At 38.9% G+C, this 21,500-nt stretch overlaps 1 protein-coding gene across 2 annotated transcripts in view; it reads left to right on the top strand.

Annotated features, from left to right (window-relative positions):
* The window catches only part of MAG (myelin associated glycoprotein), a 47,244-nt gene extending 42,386 nt beyond the window's left edge, over nt 1-4,858 (top strand). The window contains exons 9-12 of one of the 2 annotated variants that reach the window (XM_040415506.1): nt 724-820; nt 1,901-1,994; nt 3,488-3,528; nt 4,450-4,858. In XM_040415506.1, coding sequence (XP_040271440.1) covers nt 724-820; nt 1,901-1,994; nt 3,488-3,520 — 224 coding nt within the window. In that variant the 3' untranslated portion in view covers nt 3,521-3,528; nt 4,450-4,858. The remainder of the gene's footprint in view (nt 1-723; nt 821-1,900; nt 1,995-3,487; nt 3,529-4,449) is intronic. The other variant, XM_040415507.1, reaches the window with a different exon arrangement.
* Nucleotides 4,859-21,500: the final 16,642 nt, after the last annotated feature.

Genomic DNA, 21,500 nt, shown 5'->3' with positions numbered 1-21,500 from the left:
CCATAACCTAGACCAGACCACCTCTATACAGACCCCAGACCAGACTCATTAACAAATACAGACACCAGACCAGACCCCATAACCTAGACCAGACCACCTCTATACAGACCCCAGACCAAACTCATTAACAAATACAGACACCAGACCAGACCCCATAACCTAGACCGGACTACCTCTATACAGAACCCAGACCGGACTCATTAACAAATACAGACACCAGACCAGACCCCATAACCTAGACCAGACCACCTCTATACAGACCCCAGACCAGACTCATTAACAGATACAGACACCAGACCAGACCCCATAACCTAGACCAGACCACCTCTATACAGACCCCAGACCAAACTCATTAACAAATACAGACACCAGACCAGACCCCATAACCTAGACCGGACTACCTCTATACAGACCCCAGACCAGACTCATTAACAAATACAGACACCAGACCAGACCCCATAGCCTAGACCAGACCACCTCTATACAGACCCCAGACCAAACTCATTAACAAATACAAACACCAGACCAGACCCCATAACCTAGACTAGACTACCTCTATACAGACCCCAGACCAGACTCATGAATATGTTTATGGGGACTATCCTGCACAAGTGTGACCCATTGCCAGTCAGATCATCTGGGTAGAGTTGAAGACAGCAGCCATATATGTTTTGGTTTTAGTATTTTGTAAATGACTCATCTATGTCTTTCTCATCTTCGCAGACACGTTAATCTGGGCCAAGATTGGTCCCGTTGGAGCTGTGGTGGTTTTTGTCATCCTTGTAGCGGTCGGCGGCTACATGATTAAAACCAGAGAAAAGTAAGGAATATTTTTTGTCTGTAAACCAGATGTTCCTAAAATATAGCACTGGTTGTATCCAAGCCTGTGGGATGAATGTACTATCCGACAGTGAACCTTACAACAAGAAATCTCAGCTACCATTGCACATAGTTGCCAACTGTCCTGAATTTTGTGGGACTGTCCCTGATTTTTATAGACAGTCCTAGCAAATTTGCGATATCCCGGGCCAAAAATGGGTGGGGCTAACTAAAACACCACCCATAAGTGGGTGTCCTCAGGCGGGGTAGGAGCGTTCCTAGAAGCCTGGCCTATTTGTCCTGATTTTAACAACTGAAAGGTTGGTAAGTATGTCATTGCGGGGTAGCATCCATAGTGGTCCATACCAAAATGTGGAATAGAGCTCCACTTGGCAATATAACTGCAGGTTGTGTGGATTCAAATCGCCATTCAAGGGCCTAGCTATTGGGCATGGACCCAGGTCCTAGTCGCTGAGGGCCACAAAAATGAACACCATGGTAGTTGGGAGGCCCTGCTATTGATTTGGCATTGGAGCCCATGAGTGTCACATTACGCCATTGTCACCATCTACATCAATATCTACACCTTAACTGACTTTAACAGCCAGAAGGATGTGTCAACATTGATGTGAGTGATGAATCAAATCCATGTGGCATCGCCATGATGACAGTACACCTAAAACAAGATCATAAAGGGGAATGTTTTCTTTAGGGTCCATTCACACGTCTGTGGTATATTGCGGATCTGCAATACACCCGGCCGGCACCCCCATAGAATTGCCTATTCTTGTCCGCAATTGCGGTGACAGCTCTTCTTTAAAGGACCTTTTACATTTTATACTCAAGAATTTTTAGAAAACAACTGACATGCTAAAGTTTTCTTCTGCTTTTATAAAATTTGGGATGTTGAACATTTTTATTGGTGGGATTCAGTAAGCTAAGACCTTCGTTGGCCTCTAGAATGAAGGGGCCCTGACGCCCCTCTGCCCGCTGCACTGCACCTTCCACCTCATAGATCTCTGCCCCTGAATTTGCATATTGTCAGCTAAAGATGTATTAATTTTCCATATTTCTGTCATAGGAAGAACGTAACAGAAAGTTCTAGCTTCATCCAAACAGAGACCTCACCGTCATACAGTGGAGACACCTCCAAGAAAAACTTAAGAAAAACAGGGGTAAGAATAAAAATGCAAATTGAAACTTTTTTTTATTGTTAAATAAAACTAATTTTTTTTATTTTTATTAACGTTTACATTTTGGGTGCAAGGATTCCCATATTTCTTCCCAACAGCTATCATGGTGGCTTTTTTTTTTAAAAACTAATTCTACAGGGGTCTTTACAGCAGCTATATTGACCATAAGAACCAGTGAACTGGAGATGACTCATTTACTTCTATAGGAGAATGTTGTGGGCATGCTCTGTGACTTGTGCAGAGGTCATTCTGCAGGGAAGGGTAGTAAATAAGCTTTGAAAGCATCTATTGTGAATGGTGGCTTCTGGATTATCTATATATAGGTTCTAATGTGCCCTTTTTATTTAAATAGAGCAATGACTAAGATAGATGTTCAGGGCATGTGGATATCTGAGCGGAAGGGGTGTCTTAATTCAGGGAATGAAAACATAAGTTACGATGACAACTCTTCAGTCCTCACCAATGATATCTGAACATGTCAGAAAGCATGGAAACAGGTGACCCCCTTTGAAGGGAATATGTTCCCCAGGTTTTTTACTGATTAAAACCAGATAATGACACAGATTCTTTTTTTCAATCAAATTTTTTCTAATTCCAGATTTTTTAAATTCTTCATTCTGTACTTGATTTGGGGGGCGACCATCTTGCCTGAGTTGCTGTTAACAATATTCAGAGATATACTTTACAGCAGCCATATTGACCATAAGAACCTGTGGACAGCAGATGACTTACTGACATCTAAGGGAGAATATTGTGGATTTTTTGCAGAGGTCATTGTGCAGGGAGGGGTAGTAGATACGCTGTGACATCATCTATTGTGAATGGTGGATCCTGGGTTATTTATGTCATCTGCATGTGATGATAATGAGATGACTGCTGTAAATTGATCTTTATAGAACATGAGTTGTCAGCCTATCATGAAGCTCAATTGTCAAAGTGAAAATATCAGTGTTTTAGGAATTTTGTTATACAGAAAGGGATGTGAAAATAAATATCGCATCATCAAAAATTCTTTAAAGTATGTTTAACTTCAAAACCTAATAACAGGTCATTTATTACTGACACAATCGCTTTGATTAGACTAGACTGAATTTCGAAAAACAGAATTTGATTTGTACCTGATGACCTTGAGCTGTTTTGTTACCATTTTCTATTTATTTGCATTTTTGTTCTAAAAACTTTTTTGCAACCTTTAAAAAAAAAAACATTTGTGTAAATCATGAACATTTTCCCAGTCTGATTTAAAACTAATATACGATGCAAATGGGTTGACTCATGTAGAATTGCGATGAGTCTTTAGTAGATACCAGTTGTTGGACTGAATCCCAACTTGTTGAATATTTTTGGATCTATCTGGTTCTATTGGAGTTTTGATAGAGCATATAAACCATTAACTAATATCTTGAACCACCATATATAATGAACTAATATCATGAACCACCATGTAACATTCACTAATATACCTTCTTCAACAGTCAGGAGAGATCTGTGCGGTGGAGGTAAAATGATCCAAAAGGTATGTGGCTTGCCTTATATGTTCTATGTGGTGTTGACGACGATGAGCTATAGACTTTTTGTGCAGGGAAGAAATGATCAGAAATGGAAATAGACAATAGAATTTACAAACTGGGATGTAGAGGATATGGGTCCTACCTCCTGATGGTAGTTGAAGCCATCAAACCATCTATCCAGGATGGTCCAACCATTGGTGGTCTTCACCAAGCCATTTCTTGCAGACGAGCAGGGACTTTTGACCCAATCATTCAAAGCATGCTTAGCAGTAGTTCTGTTTTTTGAAGGACTGTTCAGTTTTGAATGCTAAGATAATCTGATCTCCATAGCCACGAGAATTAGTGATCAATGTTTTGGTAATAAATATTTTTGGCCAGAATACTCCTTAAAAAATTTATTGTCTGATTATTACACTTATTTTGGACTACTTACATTTTTATTTTTATTCATTTATGTATTAATCCTCTTGGCTATGGCTTCAGTTCAAAAACCTAAGGATTAGTAGGGATTTAGGACCAAACATATATATTTTGTGGTGTATTTCATTGTTTTATAATTATTTTAACTTTTTAAGTTCCACTTCTGATTGATTCTCCACTTATCAATGATTGGCAGCAGCTTCTCTCTCTAAATAAAAATTGTGTTGATGTCCTGTAAAAATAATCTTCCTCATGTGGATCGGGTGATGTGGATAATGTATAAGGTGTGTGCCTGACACTATAGGAGGCCCCTTGATCCATATCCTCTAGTACAATTGTTGAGTATTTATAGTACAACTGGAATACCCCAGTTAAAAATAACTCTCCCCCATTGTGTCAGGTTCCTGATGGCCCAGTGCCTGTGCCACCATCTATTTTTCTACTTTCCATTATGTCTACGTCTTCATTTCCACTCAAATCTTTTTGTTTTTTTATTTTGTTCATAGAACCAATTGCTCAGTTTTTCGGAAAGATTCCTGTTAAGTAAGAGGCAGCAAACACCAACTGTGGACTCTGAATATGCAAATATTGACTTTACAAAGAAGAGCGCAATGGACATCTACACCAACCCCGAAGAGCTTACCGATTACGCCGAAATCCGGGTGAAATGACGGCCACTTATCTAACAGCACAAACATAACTGGCCCCCGTCTGGCCACCATCTTACAAAAACCCAAGCCCACAAAAAAAAATAATAACCCAAACTTCTCTGGAGCAGTATCATTTAAAGCATACTTATGGTTATAATTATTTTTGCTATAAAGGGGCGGGTTGTCTGGTCCCCTTTGGGTAGAGAACCATGGACCACTTCATGGTTCCTCCTCTTTTCCCAAATCTCCTGGTACACATGAGCTAGTACTAGAGGGTGGAAAAGGAGAGGTAAACCATTCCATATGGAATAGAGGAGCAACCTTAGCCCCAACCCTTTGGATCAAACCACTTTTTGAGGAGGGGTGCTAACACCAAATGTTTTGTTTAGTGTTAGAATTCCTCATATATGATTGCTACACGACTTTGTAAGGGCTGAATTAGGGATGGCGACTCTGTACTGTAGCAATAACTCTGAAAATATCATATCCCCTTGCCATGTGTGTTGATTGTTTGGCTGGATAGACTTCTCAGATGGATCGGCTCCAGGCAATGGTGCCAGTTGTGTCAGAGGGAGTGGGTGAGCATCAAGCTGTCTTCTTATGTTTTATGGTTTCATCGCCCTACCCACAAACCTTTGTGCTGTTAGTCATGGAAAGCAAAGCTGACGCGTTCCCGTGTGTCTGTCGCATTTACTTGCTGGATCAGATAAACCTGATGAGTCCTAAACTCTGGAAATTATTATTTGTGGCGCATACCATCAATCGTCCGCTCAGAAGGTTGAGGCGGACTCGCTACGCGTGTAACGAGCAATCTATGCCAGAGTTTTCTACTAGATCTAGAACATTTTCAGATCCCGTCCCCATGTTTCCCGATGTTTCGGTCTAACCGTATAGGGAGAGCTGTTTTCTTGCCTACTCCTATTTATATTAAACTTTGCTTCCTAATTTATCAAGAAATGTCCAATCCCTGGACCCCCATTTAATAGTAAAATGCTGTAAATACCACTCCCTGCTCAAAGGAGGAACTTTATTTTCCAATTACTAAAACTCTAATAATTTCTGTGCTTTAAGTGGTTAAGTAAAAAAATTCTAATTATTGTAAAATCCGTATAATCTACAGGAATTTGTCAAAATGATCTTTATTACTTGTCCAATCAACATTGAAAGTATCCCTTTAAATAAAATGACCATGATAAGTAACGCAAGGTCAATAAACCTTCATTAAAGGGTCCAGATTTATACAAACGTTACTGTGTCAAACATTTTAGAGCTCTTATTGCAAATACAGTTTTAAATTTAGTAACTTTTTTTTGTCTTTTGCACTTTTTTTTTTAAATTAAACTGCAGTACCCTTTTCTACCACTATGCTACAAGCAGCTGTGTTCCATAGATATCAATGAAACAGCGGCACTCTACCTTGTGATCTAATGCTTGCTAAACATAGATCTTTGAGGTACAATAACTGAGACCCGCATCATCCCACAGAATTGTAAAACCCCGTATCTCAATCAGCAATGAGAGCCGCACAAAATACTTATTTCTAGAACATACGTGCTATCACTCCTTTAAATGCAATGTGATGCAATTATCTACACCCTGACACATTACATCTCTGTGACTGGCTCACATTTTATTATTACAGGGAATGATGTGTTGCAGACACCCAAGCTATACCTCATGACTAGTATACCATATAACTGATGAAAGTATAAGGTCTACAGGAATAAGATAAAAAGAACAAAAAAAAAACAATATACTAGGTTGGGCGGTGCTTGACTCAAGGGTTTAAGGAACACACGCAAAAAAAGAATCCATGTGTCATGCACTGACCCCTTATTCTAGCCCTAGTCTGATTATCAATTTTCTCTGAATTGTTTCTTCAAAGAGATGCTCTCAGTAGATTCAACCCTATTAAATTAGATGTACTTTCTGCAGGACTGATCCTGCTGATTACAATGATACCTGTCTTGTAAAAATTGGTTGTGTCGTTCCCGAGAAAAAATACTTTTATTACTTATACAAATGAGAGCTTCAGTGTACTGAAGGGCGGAGCCTAGCTACTAAGTGAAATTCAACTCCTCTGCGCTGGCCACACCCCTCAGTGCACTGTAGCCCTAATTCGTATAGAGAATAAAAGTATTTTTTTCTCGGGAATGCCACAACCGATTTTTTCAAGACAGGTATTGTTTTAATCAGCAGGATCGACCCTACCAGGTAGTATACCTTGTTTAACAAGGTTAATCCTGCTGCTGTCTGCCCTTTAACTTCTTATTGATAAACACTCTGACATTACACAGATCCTGGATATTAGCTTGGATATGAAAATACCAATTCACCTGTAGTTTAGATCTTGGGAGCAGGGGCATGGCTATAGGGGGTGCAGAGGTAGCAGTGGCTACCGGGCCCAGGATCCTGAGGGTAGGTCAAGAATTTGGCATGGGGGCCTTTCAATTTTTGCACCAGGCAGCAGGAAGGCTATCTGCTCCCCTGCCCCTTTCCACAAAGCGCTGAGGGAGGGGGGGCTTAAGCTGAACTCTTGCACCAGGGCCCATGAGCCTTTAGCTAGGCCTCTGCTTGGGAGGATGATCTATGCATGGTGTTCCTCACCTCGCCTGCTTCAGAACAATCTATGCCATGTCACAACCAACTACAGGTGGCTCCCCCTTTAATAGACAGGGTCCTGAGGAGGACCCCTCAATAATGTCCAATTACCTTGAAAGAACATACGGACAGATGGTGTCCTGAGTGTGCCGCATTGTGAAGAAGCTGGCAGATCCTCCTGCTCTCCCTACTGCAGTCCATGTCAACTCTCACAGGACATCTTCTCACTGTTATCTCTCCCATGCCTGCTGACATTGGGTCTCCTAAGGTCTCTACTTCCTGGTTCCTGTTAACACATGATGACATCTCAGCCAACCGGTCAACTGGCTGCAATGTTGACCCACCTGAGACAGTGATTGACTTAGCGATCATTTCCTGTGTGTCGAGAGGAACCAGGAAGTAGAGATTTGGGAAGCATTAGAATTGGAGCGGCAGGGAACTGATGAGGTGAGCATCACTTTAAAAAGAAAATATATGGAATGTGATTTATTGTATAGACAACCCCTTTAAGAAGACACAAGTATTATAAATAACAGGTGGAAGGTGGGGGAGGGTAATTGCAGATTATACACTGGGGCCCTGAGCTGTCCTTGATATACTGCACCAAGAATAGAGAATTAGGGAGTCGGTAGACATCAAAAGCGGAAAGGATGCCGGGATAGCAGAAGGATCCGTCACTTTACCTGAAAAGCGAGACTTGGAAAGTTATTCTGTATGGCAAATGTACTATTTTTGAGATCATCTTCCCAAAGGTAAATGCTGTCTAAAACAAAATATACACTGAATGTTTGGTTTTGATATTATGTGGCTTCGGAGACTTATATTTTCTGCTGAGTAATTTCTTAGCATGTCTATAAAGGGCTGGGAGCATGTGATACAGAGCTCCAAATAACCTGTTATGACTTCCTGCTGCCACCACTAGAGGGAGCTCAGCAACTTACTACATTCATTGAATTCCATATTAACACAGTATACAGTAAGCTCCTGAGCTCCCTCTAGTGGTGGCTCCAGGCAGACAGAATTTTATCATTTAGTTCTGTGTCTATGCAGGAGATTTCGACCTCTGTATTAGAAAACACCAAGTCCTGACCACTATAAAGATGTCACAAAAAGCACAAAATTATATTAAAAGATTTTAAAAATAATCCGTTTAAGGCTCTGCTGGCCACAGACAATACTATTCCTACCACTGCTGACTGGATCAAGTGTTTATGAAAAGACGACATGACTGTGATATATTTTTATCACTTTAGGTTCCGTTATGTAGATTCTTCATGTAACAGGATTCTGATTTCATATTGTGCCTACAATGTAACACTGCAAACACTTTTTACCTATGCTGCACTCATCCCGAATTACATGTTTTTTGGTCCAATCCATTCAGAGCTGCATTCACAATTCTGCTTGTTGCCATGGCCAAACCCCTTGGTGTAAGAAACACAACCCTTATAGCCAAGCTAAAGTTCTATAATTTCTTCAGCCATGCTGCACACAAACTATGTGCCAGCAGTTGTCAGCAGTGGGATGACATTGTGTCTAATAGCTGAATTCTGAATGCAGCTCTGGTGGTGACCGGAATATAGGACATGATCTATCTACCTTGGCAAGTAATCTCTTTTGTGTGCCACCATCGAACATACAGATCAGATGCGGAATATACGGCTCGTGTCTGTGCACAGTAATCAGTTCCATAGTCCCATCCCCCACCCTACAGGGTCTGTAACCTATTGCTTGATGTATATTCCTGTAAACTACATAACATAAATATTATTGTTATATAGATGTTCATACAATATAATAAAAATGTACATAATATGAAAGCAAGAGTTCATGTCCGTGACCCTAGTGCAAACAAATAAAAGTTTCAGAAACGGGTGTATTTGTGGCACTTATTTAACATAAGAAAAACTCATTATGTTAATTATATTCCTGTACATAGGGGGCAGTATTATAGTAGTTATATTCTTGTACATAGGAGCAGTATTATAGTAGTTATATTCTTGTATATAGGAGCAGTATTATAGTAGTTATATTCTTGTATATAGGAGCAGTATTATAGTAGTTATATTCTTGTACATAGGAGCAGTATTATAGTAGTTATATTCTTGTACATAGGAGCAGTATTATAGTAGTTATATTCTTGTACATAGGAGCAGTATTATAGTAGTTATATTTTTGTACATAGGAGCAGTATTATAGTAGTTATATTCTTGTACATAGGAGCAGTATTATAGTAGTTATATTCTTGTACATAGGAGCAGTATTATAGTAGTTATATTCTTGTACATAGGAGCAGTATTATAGTAGTTATATTCTTGTACACAGGAGCAGTATTATAGTAGTTATATTCTTGTACATAGGAGCAGTATTATAGTAGTTATATTCTTGTACATAGGAGCAGTATTATAGTAGTTATATTCTTGTACATAGGAGCAGTATTATAGTAGTTATATTCCTGTACATAGGAGCAGTATTATAGTAGTTATATTCTTGTACACAGGAGGCAGTATTATAGTAGTTATATTCTTGTACATAGAGGGCAGTATTATAGTAGTTATATTCTTGTACATAGGAGCAGTATTATAGTAGTTATATTCTTGTACATAGGAGCAGTATTATAGCAGTTATATTCTTGTACATAGGAGCAGTATTATAGTAGTTATATTCTTATACATAGGAGCAGTATTATAGTAGTTATATTCTTGTATATGGGAGCAGTATTATAGTAGTTATATTCTTGTACATAGGAGCAGTATTATAGTAGTTATATTCTTGTACATAGGAGCAGTATTATAGTAGTTATATTCTTGTACATAGGAGCAGTATTATAGTAGTTATATTCTTGTACACAGGAGCAGTATTATAGTAGTTATATTCTTGTACATAGGAGCAGTATTATAGTAGTTATATTCTTGTACATAGGAGCAGTATTATAGTAGTTATATTCTTGTACATAGGAGCAGTATTATAGTAGTTATATTCCTGTACATAGGAGCAGTATTATAGTAGTTATATTCTTGTACACAGGAGGCAGTATTATAGTAGTTATATTCTTGTACATAGAGGGCAGTATTATAGTAGTTATATTCTTGTACATAGGAGCAGTATTATAGTAGTTATATTCTTGTACATAGGAGCAGTATTATAGTAGTTATATTTTTGTACATAGGAGCAGTATTATAGTAGTTATATTCTTGTACATAGGAGCAGTATTATAGTAGTTATATTCTTGTACATAGGAGCAGTATTATAGTAGTTATATTCTTGTACATAGGAGCAGTATTATAGTAGATATATTCTTGTACATAGGAGCAGTATTATAGTAGTTATATTCTTGTACATAGGAGCAGTATTATAGTAGCTATATTCTTGTACATAGGAGCAGTATTATAGTAGTTATATTCTTGTACACAGGAGCAGTATTATAGTAGTTATATTCTTGTACATAGGAGCAGTATTATAGTAGTTATATTCTTGTACATAGGAGCAGTATTATAGTAGTTATATTCTTGTACATAGAAGCAGTATTATAGTAGTTATATTCTTGTACATAGGAGCAGTATTATAGTAGTTATATCCTTGTACATAGGAGCAGTATTATAGTAGTTATATTCTTGTACATAGGAGCAGTATTATAGTAGTTATATTCTTGTACATAGGAGCAGTATTATAGTAGTTATATTCTTGTACATAGGAGCAGTATTATAGTAGTTATATTCTTGTACATAGGAGCAGTATTATAGTAGTTATATTCTTGTACATAGGAGGCAGTATTATAGTAGTTATATTCTTGTACATAGGAGCAGTATTATAGTAATTATATTACTGTACATAGGAGGCAGTATTATAGTAGTTATATTCTTGTACATAGGAGCAGTATTATAGTAGTTACATTCTTGTACATAGGAGGCAGTATTATAGTAGTTATATTCTTGTACATAGGAGGCAGTATTATAGTAATTATATTCTTGTACATAGGAGCAGTATTATAGTAGTTATATTCTTGTACATAGGGGGCAGTATTATAGTAGTTACATTCTTGTATATAGGAGCAGTATTACAGCAGCTATATTCTTGTACATAGGAGCAGTATTATAGTAGTTATATTCTTGTACATAGGAGCTGTATTATAGTAGTTATAGTCTTGTACATAGGAGGCAGTATTATAGTAGTTATATTCTTGTACATAGGAGGCAGTATTATAGTAGTTATATTCTTATACATAGGAGCAGTATTATAGTAGTTATATTCCTGTACATAGGAGCAGTATTATAGTAGTTATATCCTTGTACATAGGAGCAGTATTATAGTAGTTATATTCTTGTACATAGGAGCAGTATTATATTAGTTTATATTCTTGTACATAGGAGCAGTATTATAGTAGTTATATTTTTGTACATAGGGGAAGTATTATAGTAGTTATATTCTTGTACATAAGAGGCAGTATTATAGTAGTTATATTCTTGTACATAGGAGCAGTATTATAGTAGTTATATTCTTGTACATAGGAGCAGTATTATAGTAGTCATATGCTTGTACATAGGAGCAGTATTATAGTAGTTATATTCTTGTACATAGGAAGCAGTATTATAGTAGTTATATTCTTGTACATAGGGGGCAGTATTTTAGTAGTTTATATTCTTGTACATAGGAGCAGTATTATAGTAGTTATATTCTTGTACATAAGAGGCAGTATTATAGTAGTTATATTCTTGTACATAGGAGCAGTATTATAGTAGTTATATTCTTGTACATAGGAGCAGTGTTATAGTAGTTATATTCTTGTACATAGGAGCAGTATTATAGTAGTTATATTCTTGTACATAGAAAGCAGTATTATAGTAGTTATATTCTTGTACATAGGAGGCAGTATTATAGTAGTTATATTCTTGTACATAGGAGCAGTATTATAGTAGTTATATTCTTGTGCATAGGAGCAGTATAATAGTAGTTATATTCTTGTACATAGAAGCAGTATTATAGTAGTTATATCCTTGTACATGGGAGGCAGTATTATAGTAGTTATATTCTTGTACATAGGAGGCAGTATTATAGTAGTTATATTCTTGTACATAGGGGGCAGTATTATAGTAGTTTATATTCTTGTACATAGGAGCAGTATTATAGTAGTTATATTCTTGCACATAGGGGCAGTATTATAGTAGTTATATTCTTGTACATAGGGGCAGTATTATAGTAGTTATATTCTTGTACATAGGAGGCAGTATTATAGTAGTTATATTCCTGTACATAGGAGCAGTATTATAGTAGTTATATTCTTGTACATAGGAGCAGTATTATATTAGTTTATATTCTTGTACATAGGAGCAGTATTATAGTAGTTATATTTTTGTACATAGGGGAAGTATTATAGTAGTTATATTCTTGTACATAAGAGGCAGTATTATAGTAGTTATATTCTTGTACATAGGAGCAGTATTATAGTAGTTATATTCTTGTACATAGGAGCAGTATTATAGTAGTCATATGCTTGTACATAGGAGCAGTATTATAGTAGTTATATTCTTGTACATAGGAGGCAGTATTATAGTAGTTATATTCTTGTACATAGGGGGCAGTATTTTAGTAGTTTATATTCTTAACCATATTTATTTTTATTGAGGTAAGAAAACAAGGCCACATGCCTACATAGGACATCAGTATCATGACATTAAAAGTTACAGTGATTATCCGGCATACAAGTCATATGTAGACAATACTAGCGATTATCATCATCATCATCACCATAAAACAAACAACAAAAGGAGGAGAAAAGGGGGAGGAGGGGGAGATAATGGGTTAGGTGGGGGAGGGGGCAGAGAAGTGAGGGGATCCTGCTCTATCATGTGAAATTCCTGTGTGATTTCCATGGGGACCATAGCTTTAGGAAACAATGGCGAGAGTTTGTTTCCCAATGCGTCAGTTCCTCAAAGCGGTAGATATGATCTACCTTGTCCGTCCACATATCTAGATTTGGTGGGGAATCAGTTTTCCACAAAAGGGGAACCAGTAATCTCGCAGCTGTGATCAGCATTGTGGGGAGATTATTCTTAGCAGGGGTTATCGTGCTATTAGGGCACCACAGTAGGATAAGTTTGGCATCTAATAGGACTTTAGTTTTGCAAACGCTATTAATCATTGATTCTATCAATTTCCAAAACGGTTGAATCTTATGGCAGAACCACCAGATATGTGATAATGAACCGGTTTCTATGCCACATCTCCAGCACACCTCAGGTACCTCAGGATTAAGTTTGTGCAAGAATTCAGGAGTTTTGTACCATCTACTTAGTAGCTTAAAAGAATTCTCCTGAGCTCTTACACAGCGACTGAAGCCATGAGAGTGGGCTAAAACAAAGGCCCTCTCTGGTTCCGTTAGGGTCATAGAAAGCTCTCGCTCCCATGAAGTCACATAACCGAGCTCTGGAGGTAAAGAGGAAAGCAATTCCTTATACATCTGGGATAATGGCCTAAGAGGAGGCCTAGGGGCCAAGACTTTCTTTTCAAGCCAGGAAGGGGAGCTATTACTAGCAAAGTTCACTACGCATAACTTAGTATCTCTCTTAAAGTCTGCTAAGTGGAAAAAAGGAGCTGACTTGATTTCGGGGCGATCCATTATTAAATCCCATTGCAAACTACCATCCGGGAGAAGGACATCCCGCAGGGACAAACCAGCGAGCCTTGACCAAATCCCGGAGGGGTTTGACACAGAAGGATGAATATGGCTCTGTAACAATTTAAGAGGCATACAGGGGTTAGGGAAGTTAAACTGCTGGGATTTGACCATTTTAGACCATTCTACTAGCATTCCTTTCCAAACCGGGGAAGAGGCGTAGTGATTGGCTGAAAAGGGCCTAACACCCCATAGAGTGAGCTGATCTTGGCTGGTGAGTAGTGCAGATTCGAGCCGTGAGCAAAGAGAGTTAGATTTGTGGGTCAGGGCAGATATACATCTACATAACTGAACAGCAGTGTAATATGACTTTACATCAGGCATCCCAAAGCCTCCAAACTTCTTATCCCTTGTAAGGACAGAGTAGGCAATGCGTGGAGACTTGCCATTCCAGAGGAAGCGCGTGAACACTCGGCGGACTTCTGAGAAGTATGAGTTTGGCAGCCATATGGGAATGGCTTGCAGCAAATAAAGAAATTTGGGGAGAATGAAAGTTTTCAGATAGTTTTTCCTCCCTATCCACGAAACAAAAGGGAGTTTCAGATTCTGTAGGTGAGTGCGAACCTCCTGCAGGAGTGGAGCATAGTTAAGGGAGGCTAGGTCTTGAATATTGGCCGAAACCCGTGTTCCTAAAAATGTAATGTCTCTGGAGGCCCAGGTAAATGGGGTGGCTTGTTTTAGACTATTGACTACAGACTGGGGACATGAAATATTAAGTGCCATGGATTTCCCATAATTTATTTTAAAATTGGATACGAGTCCAAAATCCTCAAAAGTATTCAACAACTTGGGCAAGGCCTCTGTAGGGTTGGAGGTCATGACTAAAAGGTCATCCGCGAATGCTGCAGTAACATGGGTTTGCGAGCCAATCTGAAGGCCTTTGATAGCTGGATCTGACCTAATTTTACACAAAAGGGTCTCCATGACCAGTACAAACAGTGCCGGGGAGAGGGGGCACCCTTGTCTTGTCCCGTTTGTGATGCGAAATGGTGGGGACAATGCTCCATTGACTTTGACCATGGCAGAGGGGGCCGAATAAAGGGTGTTAACAGCACTAATAAATTGGTCCGGGAGGCCAAACTTCGACAGGGTCCGCGACATAAAGAGCCAGCTGACCCTGTCGAAGGCTTTTTCCGCATCCGTGCTCACCAGGACTAAAGGTTTAGAGGATCTCTTGGCCCGATTCACAAGATGTAGAAGTCGCACCGTATTCTCCGACCCCTGTCTGCCATGGACAAAGCCTACTTGTTCCTCATGTACAATGTCAGGGAGGACATCCTGAAGCCTGGTAGCCAGAATCTTCGCCCACCACTTCACATCATTATTGAGTAAAGATATTGGCCTATAGTTACTGCAGCATGTTGGATCTTTGTTTTCCTTATGGAGGACAGTGATGTGCGCCAATAAGGAATGAGGAGCAAGAGACCCCCCTGTCAGAAGGTAGTTGCACAAGTTCCTGAAACGTGGGATTAACACATCCTGGAAGGATTTATAGTATGCAATGGAAAATCCATCCGGTCCGGGGCTTTTGCCCGATGGGATAGACATAAGGACCTTGCGCACCTCCGAATCTGAAATAGGCTTAGTCAGGAGGGAAGTTTTTAATGGGGATACAGAGGGAAGATCTAGAGACTGCAAGAATTTATCAGTGGCCTCGGATAAATCTCCTGGTGTAGTCCCATTAGGGGGCGGCAAATTATATAAGGCCTCGTAGAAGGCACAAAATGCTTTAGCAACATCTGGAGTGGACTTATGTATTTTGCCCTTGGAGTCTTTAATAGAGGAAACAAAGGAGTCAGAGAACTGCTTCTTGGCAATTGCCGACATCAGTTTGTTTCCTCTATCCCCATGTGCATAGGCCTTAAATCGGGAACGAAGTATCAACTTTGCTGAGGTGACATTCAATAGATTTTTTAGTTTTGTTCTGGCTTCAGTTAGTTCTGCTAGGATGCTTATAGCCCGAGATTCCTTATGGGAGGATTCTAAACGGGTTATGTTCGCCAATAAGGCGTCCAGGGCTAATGTCCTTTGTTTTTTCAAAAAAGCTCCCAAAGCTATAAGCTCCCCCCTGAGGACCACCTTATGGGATTCCCATAATATAGAAGGAGAAGGAGGCGACTCTGGGGTATCATTAAGCGTGAAAAATTCAGATATTGAGGCCTTAATTTTGTCTGCATGTCTGGGGTCTAGAATCAGGGTATCATTGAGACGCCACAAGCGCTCCCTTCTCTGTGGTCCAAACAGGGAAAAATTAACAATGACAGGGGCATGGTCGGACAATGTTATATTACCTATCCGGGCTCCAGAGACATTACGCACGTGAGAACTCGACAGGAAAATGTAATCTAATCTGTGGAAAGACAGTTTAGCATGTGAATAAAAAGTATAATCTCGGCCATTGGGGTTTAGGGCCCGCCAGACATCTAGTACTTTAAGTTTCCTCAGGGAAATTTTTAATCTTCTCAGGAGCCTGTAAGATACTGAGGGTCTGCCCGCCGAGGTGTCCACCGCTGGCTCCAGGGCAACATTGAAGTCGCCCCCCAAAACTAGTAAGCCCTCAGAGAAGGAGGACAGCGCATTAAGGGTCTGAACGAGCCATGGTACTTGGCCTTTATTGGGAGCGTATAAGTTAGCAAAGGTCACTGGAGATTCGCCCAGTAAACCTTTTACAAAGATGTACCTGCCCTCAGGGTCCGCTGAGATAGCTGAGTGCTTAAAGGGGAGGCATTTATGCACAGCTATACTAACCCCTCTACTGGTGGAATCATGAGTACTGTGAAACCACTGGACAAATTTCTTGGGGGGAAGTTTAGGAACTTTGCCTGTTCTAAAATGGGTCTCTTGCAAAAAGGCTACAGAGACCTTATCTTTCAGAAGGAGAGATAGAGTTTGAGACCTTTTACATGGCTCGTTCAGCCCGTGCGCGTTTAGTGAGGCGACTGTTATAGAAGACATTTCTGCATACTTTCAAGTGGGTAAATGCATAATACATCCATGGAAGTATGGAAGAGCACACAGATGATATGAGCAGGAGAAGGGAAGGAAGGTAAGGGAAGTACAAAAGAACAAAAAATGAGTAAGAGAACATTAAACATGTCAAGTTGACAAATGAGTGACTCAGACAAGTTACCCGTCTGAGGAGGGGTTGGTACTCTACCTATCACCAGCCAAGACAGGATTGGACTGGCGAGGGGGCAAGTAAAGCACCTGTGGTCTGAACAAAAGAGACCAAAAACGAAAGATGTGTCCAGCATCTTAATCTATCCGGCCATCGCCCTGCAGTGAGGAACAGAATGCAATGTCCTAGAGGTAGCGTCCTGTAGCAGCCATGACACGGCACAAAGCCCTTTAAACATAACATTGAGCCCAGTAGGCCACAAAAATAAAACACTAAAAATGTAGAAAACATTGAAAATGTAGGAAGATCATGTCCGCCTTCAATAACCTGTATAACCCATAGGTGAGCATCAGTCATCTCCTATTCTGTGGAGGTAGAAATATCGGCAAGGTATGCTTACAAACACCTCTAATCAGGTGGGATCTCTTTCCATCCTGCTGCGTCCCGAACGGTCCGACTTGCCCGCAGACGCTGTTTGCCAAGCGTTGACACGAGGTGGTATGGGGAGGGCGCCATCTTGGTCAGCCGGTAACCATGAGGGGATTTCCATCGGAGGAACGTCCAGGGACCGCCAGACAGATTCCAGGTCAGCAGGTGAACGCACGGTCAGTAGCTTACCATTCCTGGAAATCGCCAACCCAAAGGGGTATAGCCAGCGGAATGGGGTCGAGGTTTTTCTCAGGATATCCAGGAGAGGCCTGAGAAGGCGCCGCTTAGCCAGGGTGGATGGCGCGATGTCCTGGAACATCTGGATCGGGGTATTTTCGTATTCCAGTACCTCTAATTCTCCTTGGCTTTTGAGGATGGCTGCGGTATCAACGTAACTTAACAAGCCACAGATTACATCACGTGGCGGTTCTTGCGGTTTAGGCCTAGGGCGCAGCGCCCTGTGTATGCGCTCCACCACGATTCCCGCCGCTCTGTCAGGGTCCAGCAGCTTAGAGAACAATTCACGTGCCACTGTCGGTAAGGCCTCCGCTGCAAACGACTCAGGTAGGCCGCGTATGCGGATATTGCGCCGGCGGCTACGGTTTTCTTGGTCTTCCAATTTTAGGAAGGCATCATTTAGCAAGGCCTTGTGAGACGCCAGCACCTCCGACGCTTTACTCTCATATGTCATGATGGCCTCCTGAGTGGCTTCTAACGCCACCACTCTCTGCCCCAGATGCTTCATGTCGTCCTTGATATCAGACAGGTCTTGTTTCAGGGGCGAGAGGGCAGATTCAAGGACCCGGCGCAGGGTTCGCTCTGAGAGAGGTGGGTCTCTGGGTCTCTTGTCCGAGACATCGGAGCCGCTGCCTGCGTCTGATAATTCCCCGGCGTCAGAGTCCTGTGCAGCAGACGTCGCCATATTGGGGCCTTTCTGCGCCGTGAACCTCAACGTTTTCCGGAGAAACTTCTCCATCTCTGGCTGTTTGGAGCGCAGTGGGGTGGACTCTGAGCTTCCTCTGTTCTTTTCTCTGCCAGGTTTCCCCATAATCAATCAAATTATAAGCTTTTATAGGGCAAATGAGCCGGAATGCTGGAGGAGCTCAAGCTCGTGCGGCCATTCAGCAGCGTGGCTCGGCTCCGCCCCCCTAGTAGTTTATATTCTTGTACATAGGAGCAGTATTATAGTAGTTATATTCTTGTACATAAGAGGCAGTATTATAGTAGTTATATTCTTGTACATGGGAGGCAGTATTATAGTAGTTATATTCTTGTACATAGGAGGCAGTATTATAGTAGTTATATTCTTGTACATAGGGGGCAGTATTATAGTAGTTTATATTCTTGTACATAGGAGCAGTATTATAGTAGTTATATTCTTGCACATAGGGGCAGTATTATAGTAGTTATATTCTTGTACATAGGGGCAGTATTATAGTAGTTATATTCTTGTACATAGGAGCAGTATTATATTAGTTTATATTCTTGTACATAGGAGCAGTATTATAGTAGTTATATTTTTGTACATAGGGGAAGTATTATAGTAGTTATATTCTTGTACATAAGAGGCAGTATTATAGTAGTTATATTCTTGTACATAGGAGCAGTATTATAGTAGTTATATTCTTGTACATAGGAGCAGTATTATAGTAGTCATATGCTTGTACATAGGAGCAGTATTATAGTAGTTATATTCTTGTACATAGGAGGCAGTATTATAGTAGTTATATTCTTGTACATAGGGGGCAGTATTTTAGTAGTTTATATTCTTGTACATAGGAGCAGTATTATAGTAGTTATATTCTTGTACATAAGAGGCAGTATTATAGTAGTTATATTCTTGTACATAGGAGCAGTATTATAGTAGTTATATTCTTGTACATAGGAGCAGTGTTATAGTAGTTATATTCTTGTACATAGGAGCAGTATTATAGTAGTTATATTCTTGTACATAGAAAGCAGTATTATAGTAGTTATATTCTTGTACATAGGAGCAGTGTTATAGTAGTTATATTCTTGTACATAGGAGCAGTATTATAGTAGTTATATTCTTGTACATAGAAAGCAGTATTATAGTAGTTATATTCTTGTACATAGGAGACAGTATTATAGTAGTTATATTCCTGTACATAGGAGACAGTATTATAGTAGTTATATTCTTGTACATAGGAGCAGTGTTATAGTAGTTATATTCTTGTACATAGGAGCAGTATTATAGTAGTTATATTCTTGTACATAGAAAGCAGTATTATAGTAGTTATATTCTTGTACATAGGAGACAGTATTATAGTAGTTATATTCTTGTACATAGGAGCAGTGTTATAGTAGTTATATTCTTGTACATAGGAGCAGTATTATAGTAGTTATATTCTTGTACATAGAAAGCAGTATTATAGTAGTTATATTCTTGTACATAGGAGGCAGTATTATAGTAGTTATATTCTTGTACATAGGAGCAGTATTATAGTAGTTATATTCTTGTGCATAGGAGCAGTATAATAGTAGTTATATTCTTGTACATAGAAGCAGTATTATAGTAGTTATATCCTTGTACATGGGAGGCAGTATTATAGTAGTTATATTCTTGTACATAGGAGGCAGTATTATAGTAATTATATTCTTGTACATAGGGGGCAGTATTATAGTAGTTTATATTCTTGTACATAGGAGCAGTATTATAGTAGTTATATTCTTGCACATAGGGGCAGTATTATAGTAGTTATATTCTTGTACATAGGGGCAGTATTATAGTAGTTATATTCTTGTACATAGGAGCAGTATTATAGTAGTTATATTCTTGTACACAGGAGCAGTATTATAGTAGTTATATTGTACATAGGAGCAGTATTATAGTAGTTATATTCTTGTACATAGGAGCAGTATTATAGTAGTGATATTCTTGTACATAGGAGGCAGTATTATAGTAGTTATATTCTTGTATATAGGAGCAGTATTATAGTAGTTATATTCTTGTACATAGGAGCAGTATTATAGTAGTTATATTCTTGTACATAGGAGGCAGTATTATAGTAGTTATATTCTTGTACATAGGAGGCAGTATTATAGTAGTTATATTCTTGTACATAGGAGCAGTATTATAGTAGTTATATTGTTGTACATAGGAGCAGTATTATAGTAGTTATATTCTTGTACATAGGAGCAGTATTATAGTAGTTATATTCTTGTACATAGGAGCAGTATTATAGTAGTTATATTCTTGTACATAGGAGCAGTATTATATTAGTTTATATTCTTGTACATAGGAGCAGTATTATAGTAGTTATATTTTTGTACATAGGGGAAGTATTATAGTAGTTATATTCTTGTACATAAGAGGCAGTATTATAGTAGTTATATTCTTGTACATAGGAGCAGTATTATAGTAGTTATATTCTTGTACATAGGAGCAGTATTATAGTAGTTATATGCTTGTACATAGGAGCAGTATTATAGTAGTTATATGCTTGTACATAGGAGCAGTATTATAGTAGTTATATTCTTGTACATAGGAGGCAGTATTATAGTAGTTATATTCTTGTACATAGGGGGCAGTATTTTAGTAGTTTATATTCTTGTACATAGGAGCAGTATTATAGTAGTTATATTCTTGTACATAGGGGCAGTATTATAGTAGTTATATTGTTGTACATAGGGGCAGTATTATAGTAGTTATATTGTTGTACATAGGAGCAGTATTATAGTAGTTATATTCTTGTACATAGGAGCAGTAATATAGTAGTTATATTCTTGCACATAGGAGCAGTATTATAGTAGTTATATTCTTGTACATAGGAGCAGTAATATAGTAGTTATATTCTTGTACATAGGAGCAGTAATATAGTAGTTATATTCTTGTACATAGGAGCAGTATTATAGTAGCTATATTCTTGTACATAGGAGCAGTATTATAGTAGTTATATTCTTGTACATAGAAGCAGTATTATAGTAGTTATATTCTTGTACATAGGAGCAGTATTATAGTAGTTATATTTTTGTACATAGGGGAAGTATTATAGTAGTTATATTCTTGTACATAAGAGGCAGTATTATAGTAGTTATATTCTTGTACATAGGAGCAGTGTTATA

This window comes from Bufo bufo, chromosome 1 (assembly GCF_905171765.1).
Source record: "Bufo bufo chromosome 1, aBufBuf1.1, whole genome shotgun sequence".
In the NCBI taxonomy this organism is placed as follows: domain Eukaryota; kingdom Metazoa; phylum Chordata; class Amphibia; order Anura; family Bufonidae; genus Bufo; species Bufo bufo.
The sequence above is the reverse complement of the archived record's forward strand: the minus strand, read 5'-3'. Positions and strand labels throughout refer to the sequence as shown.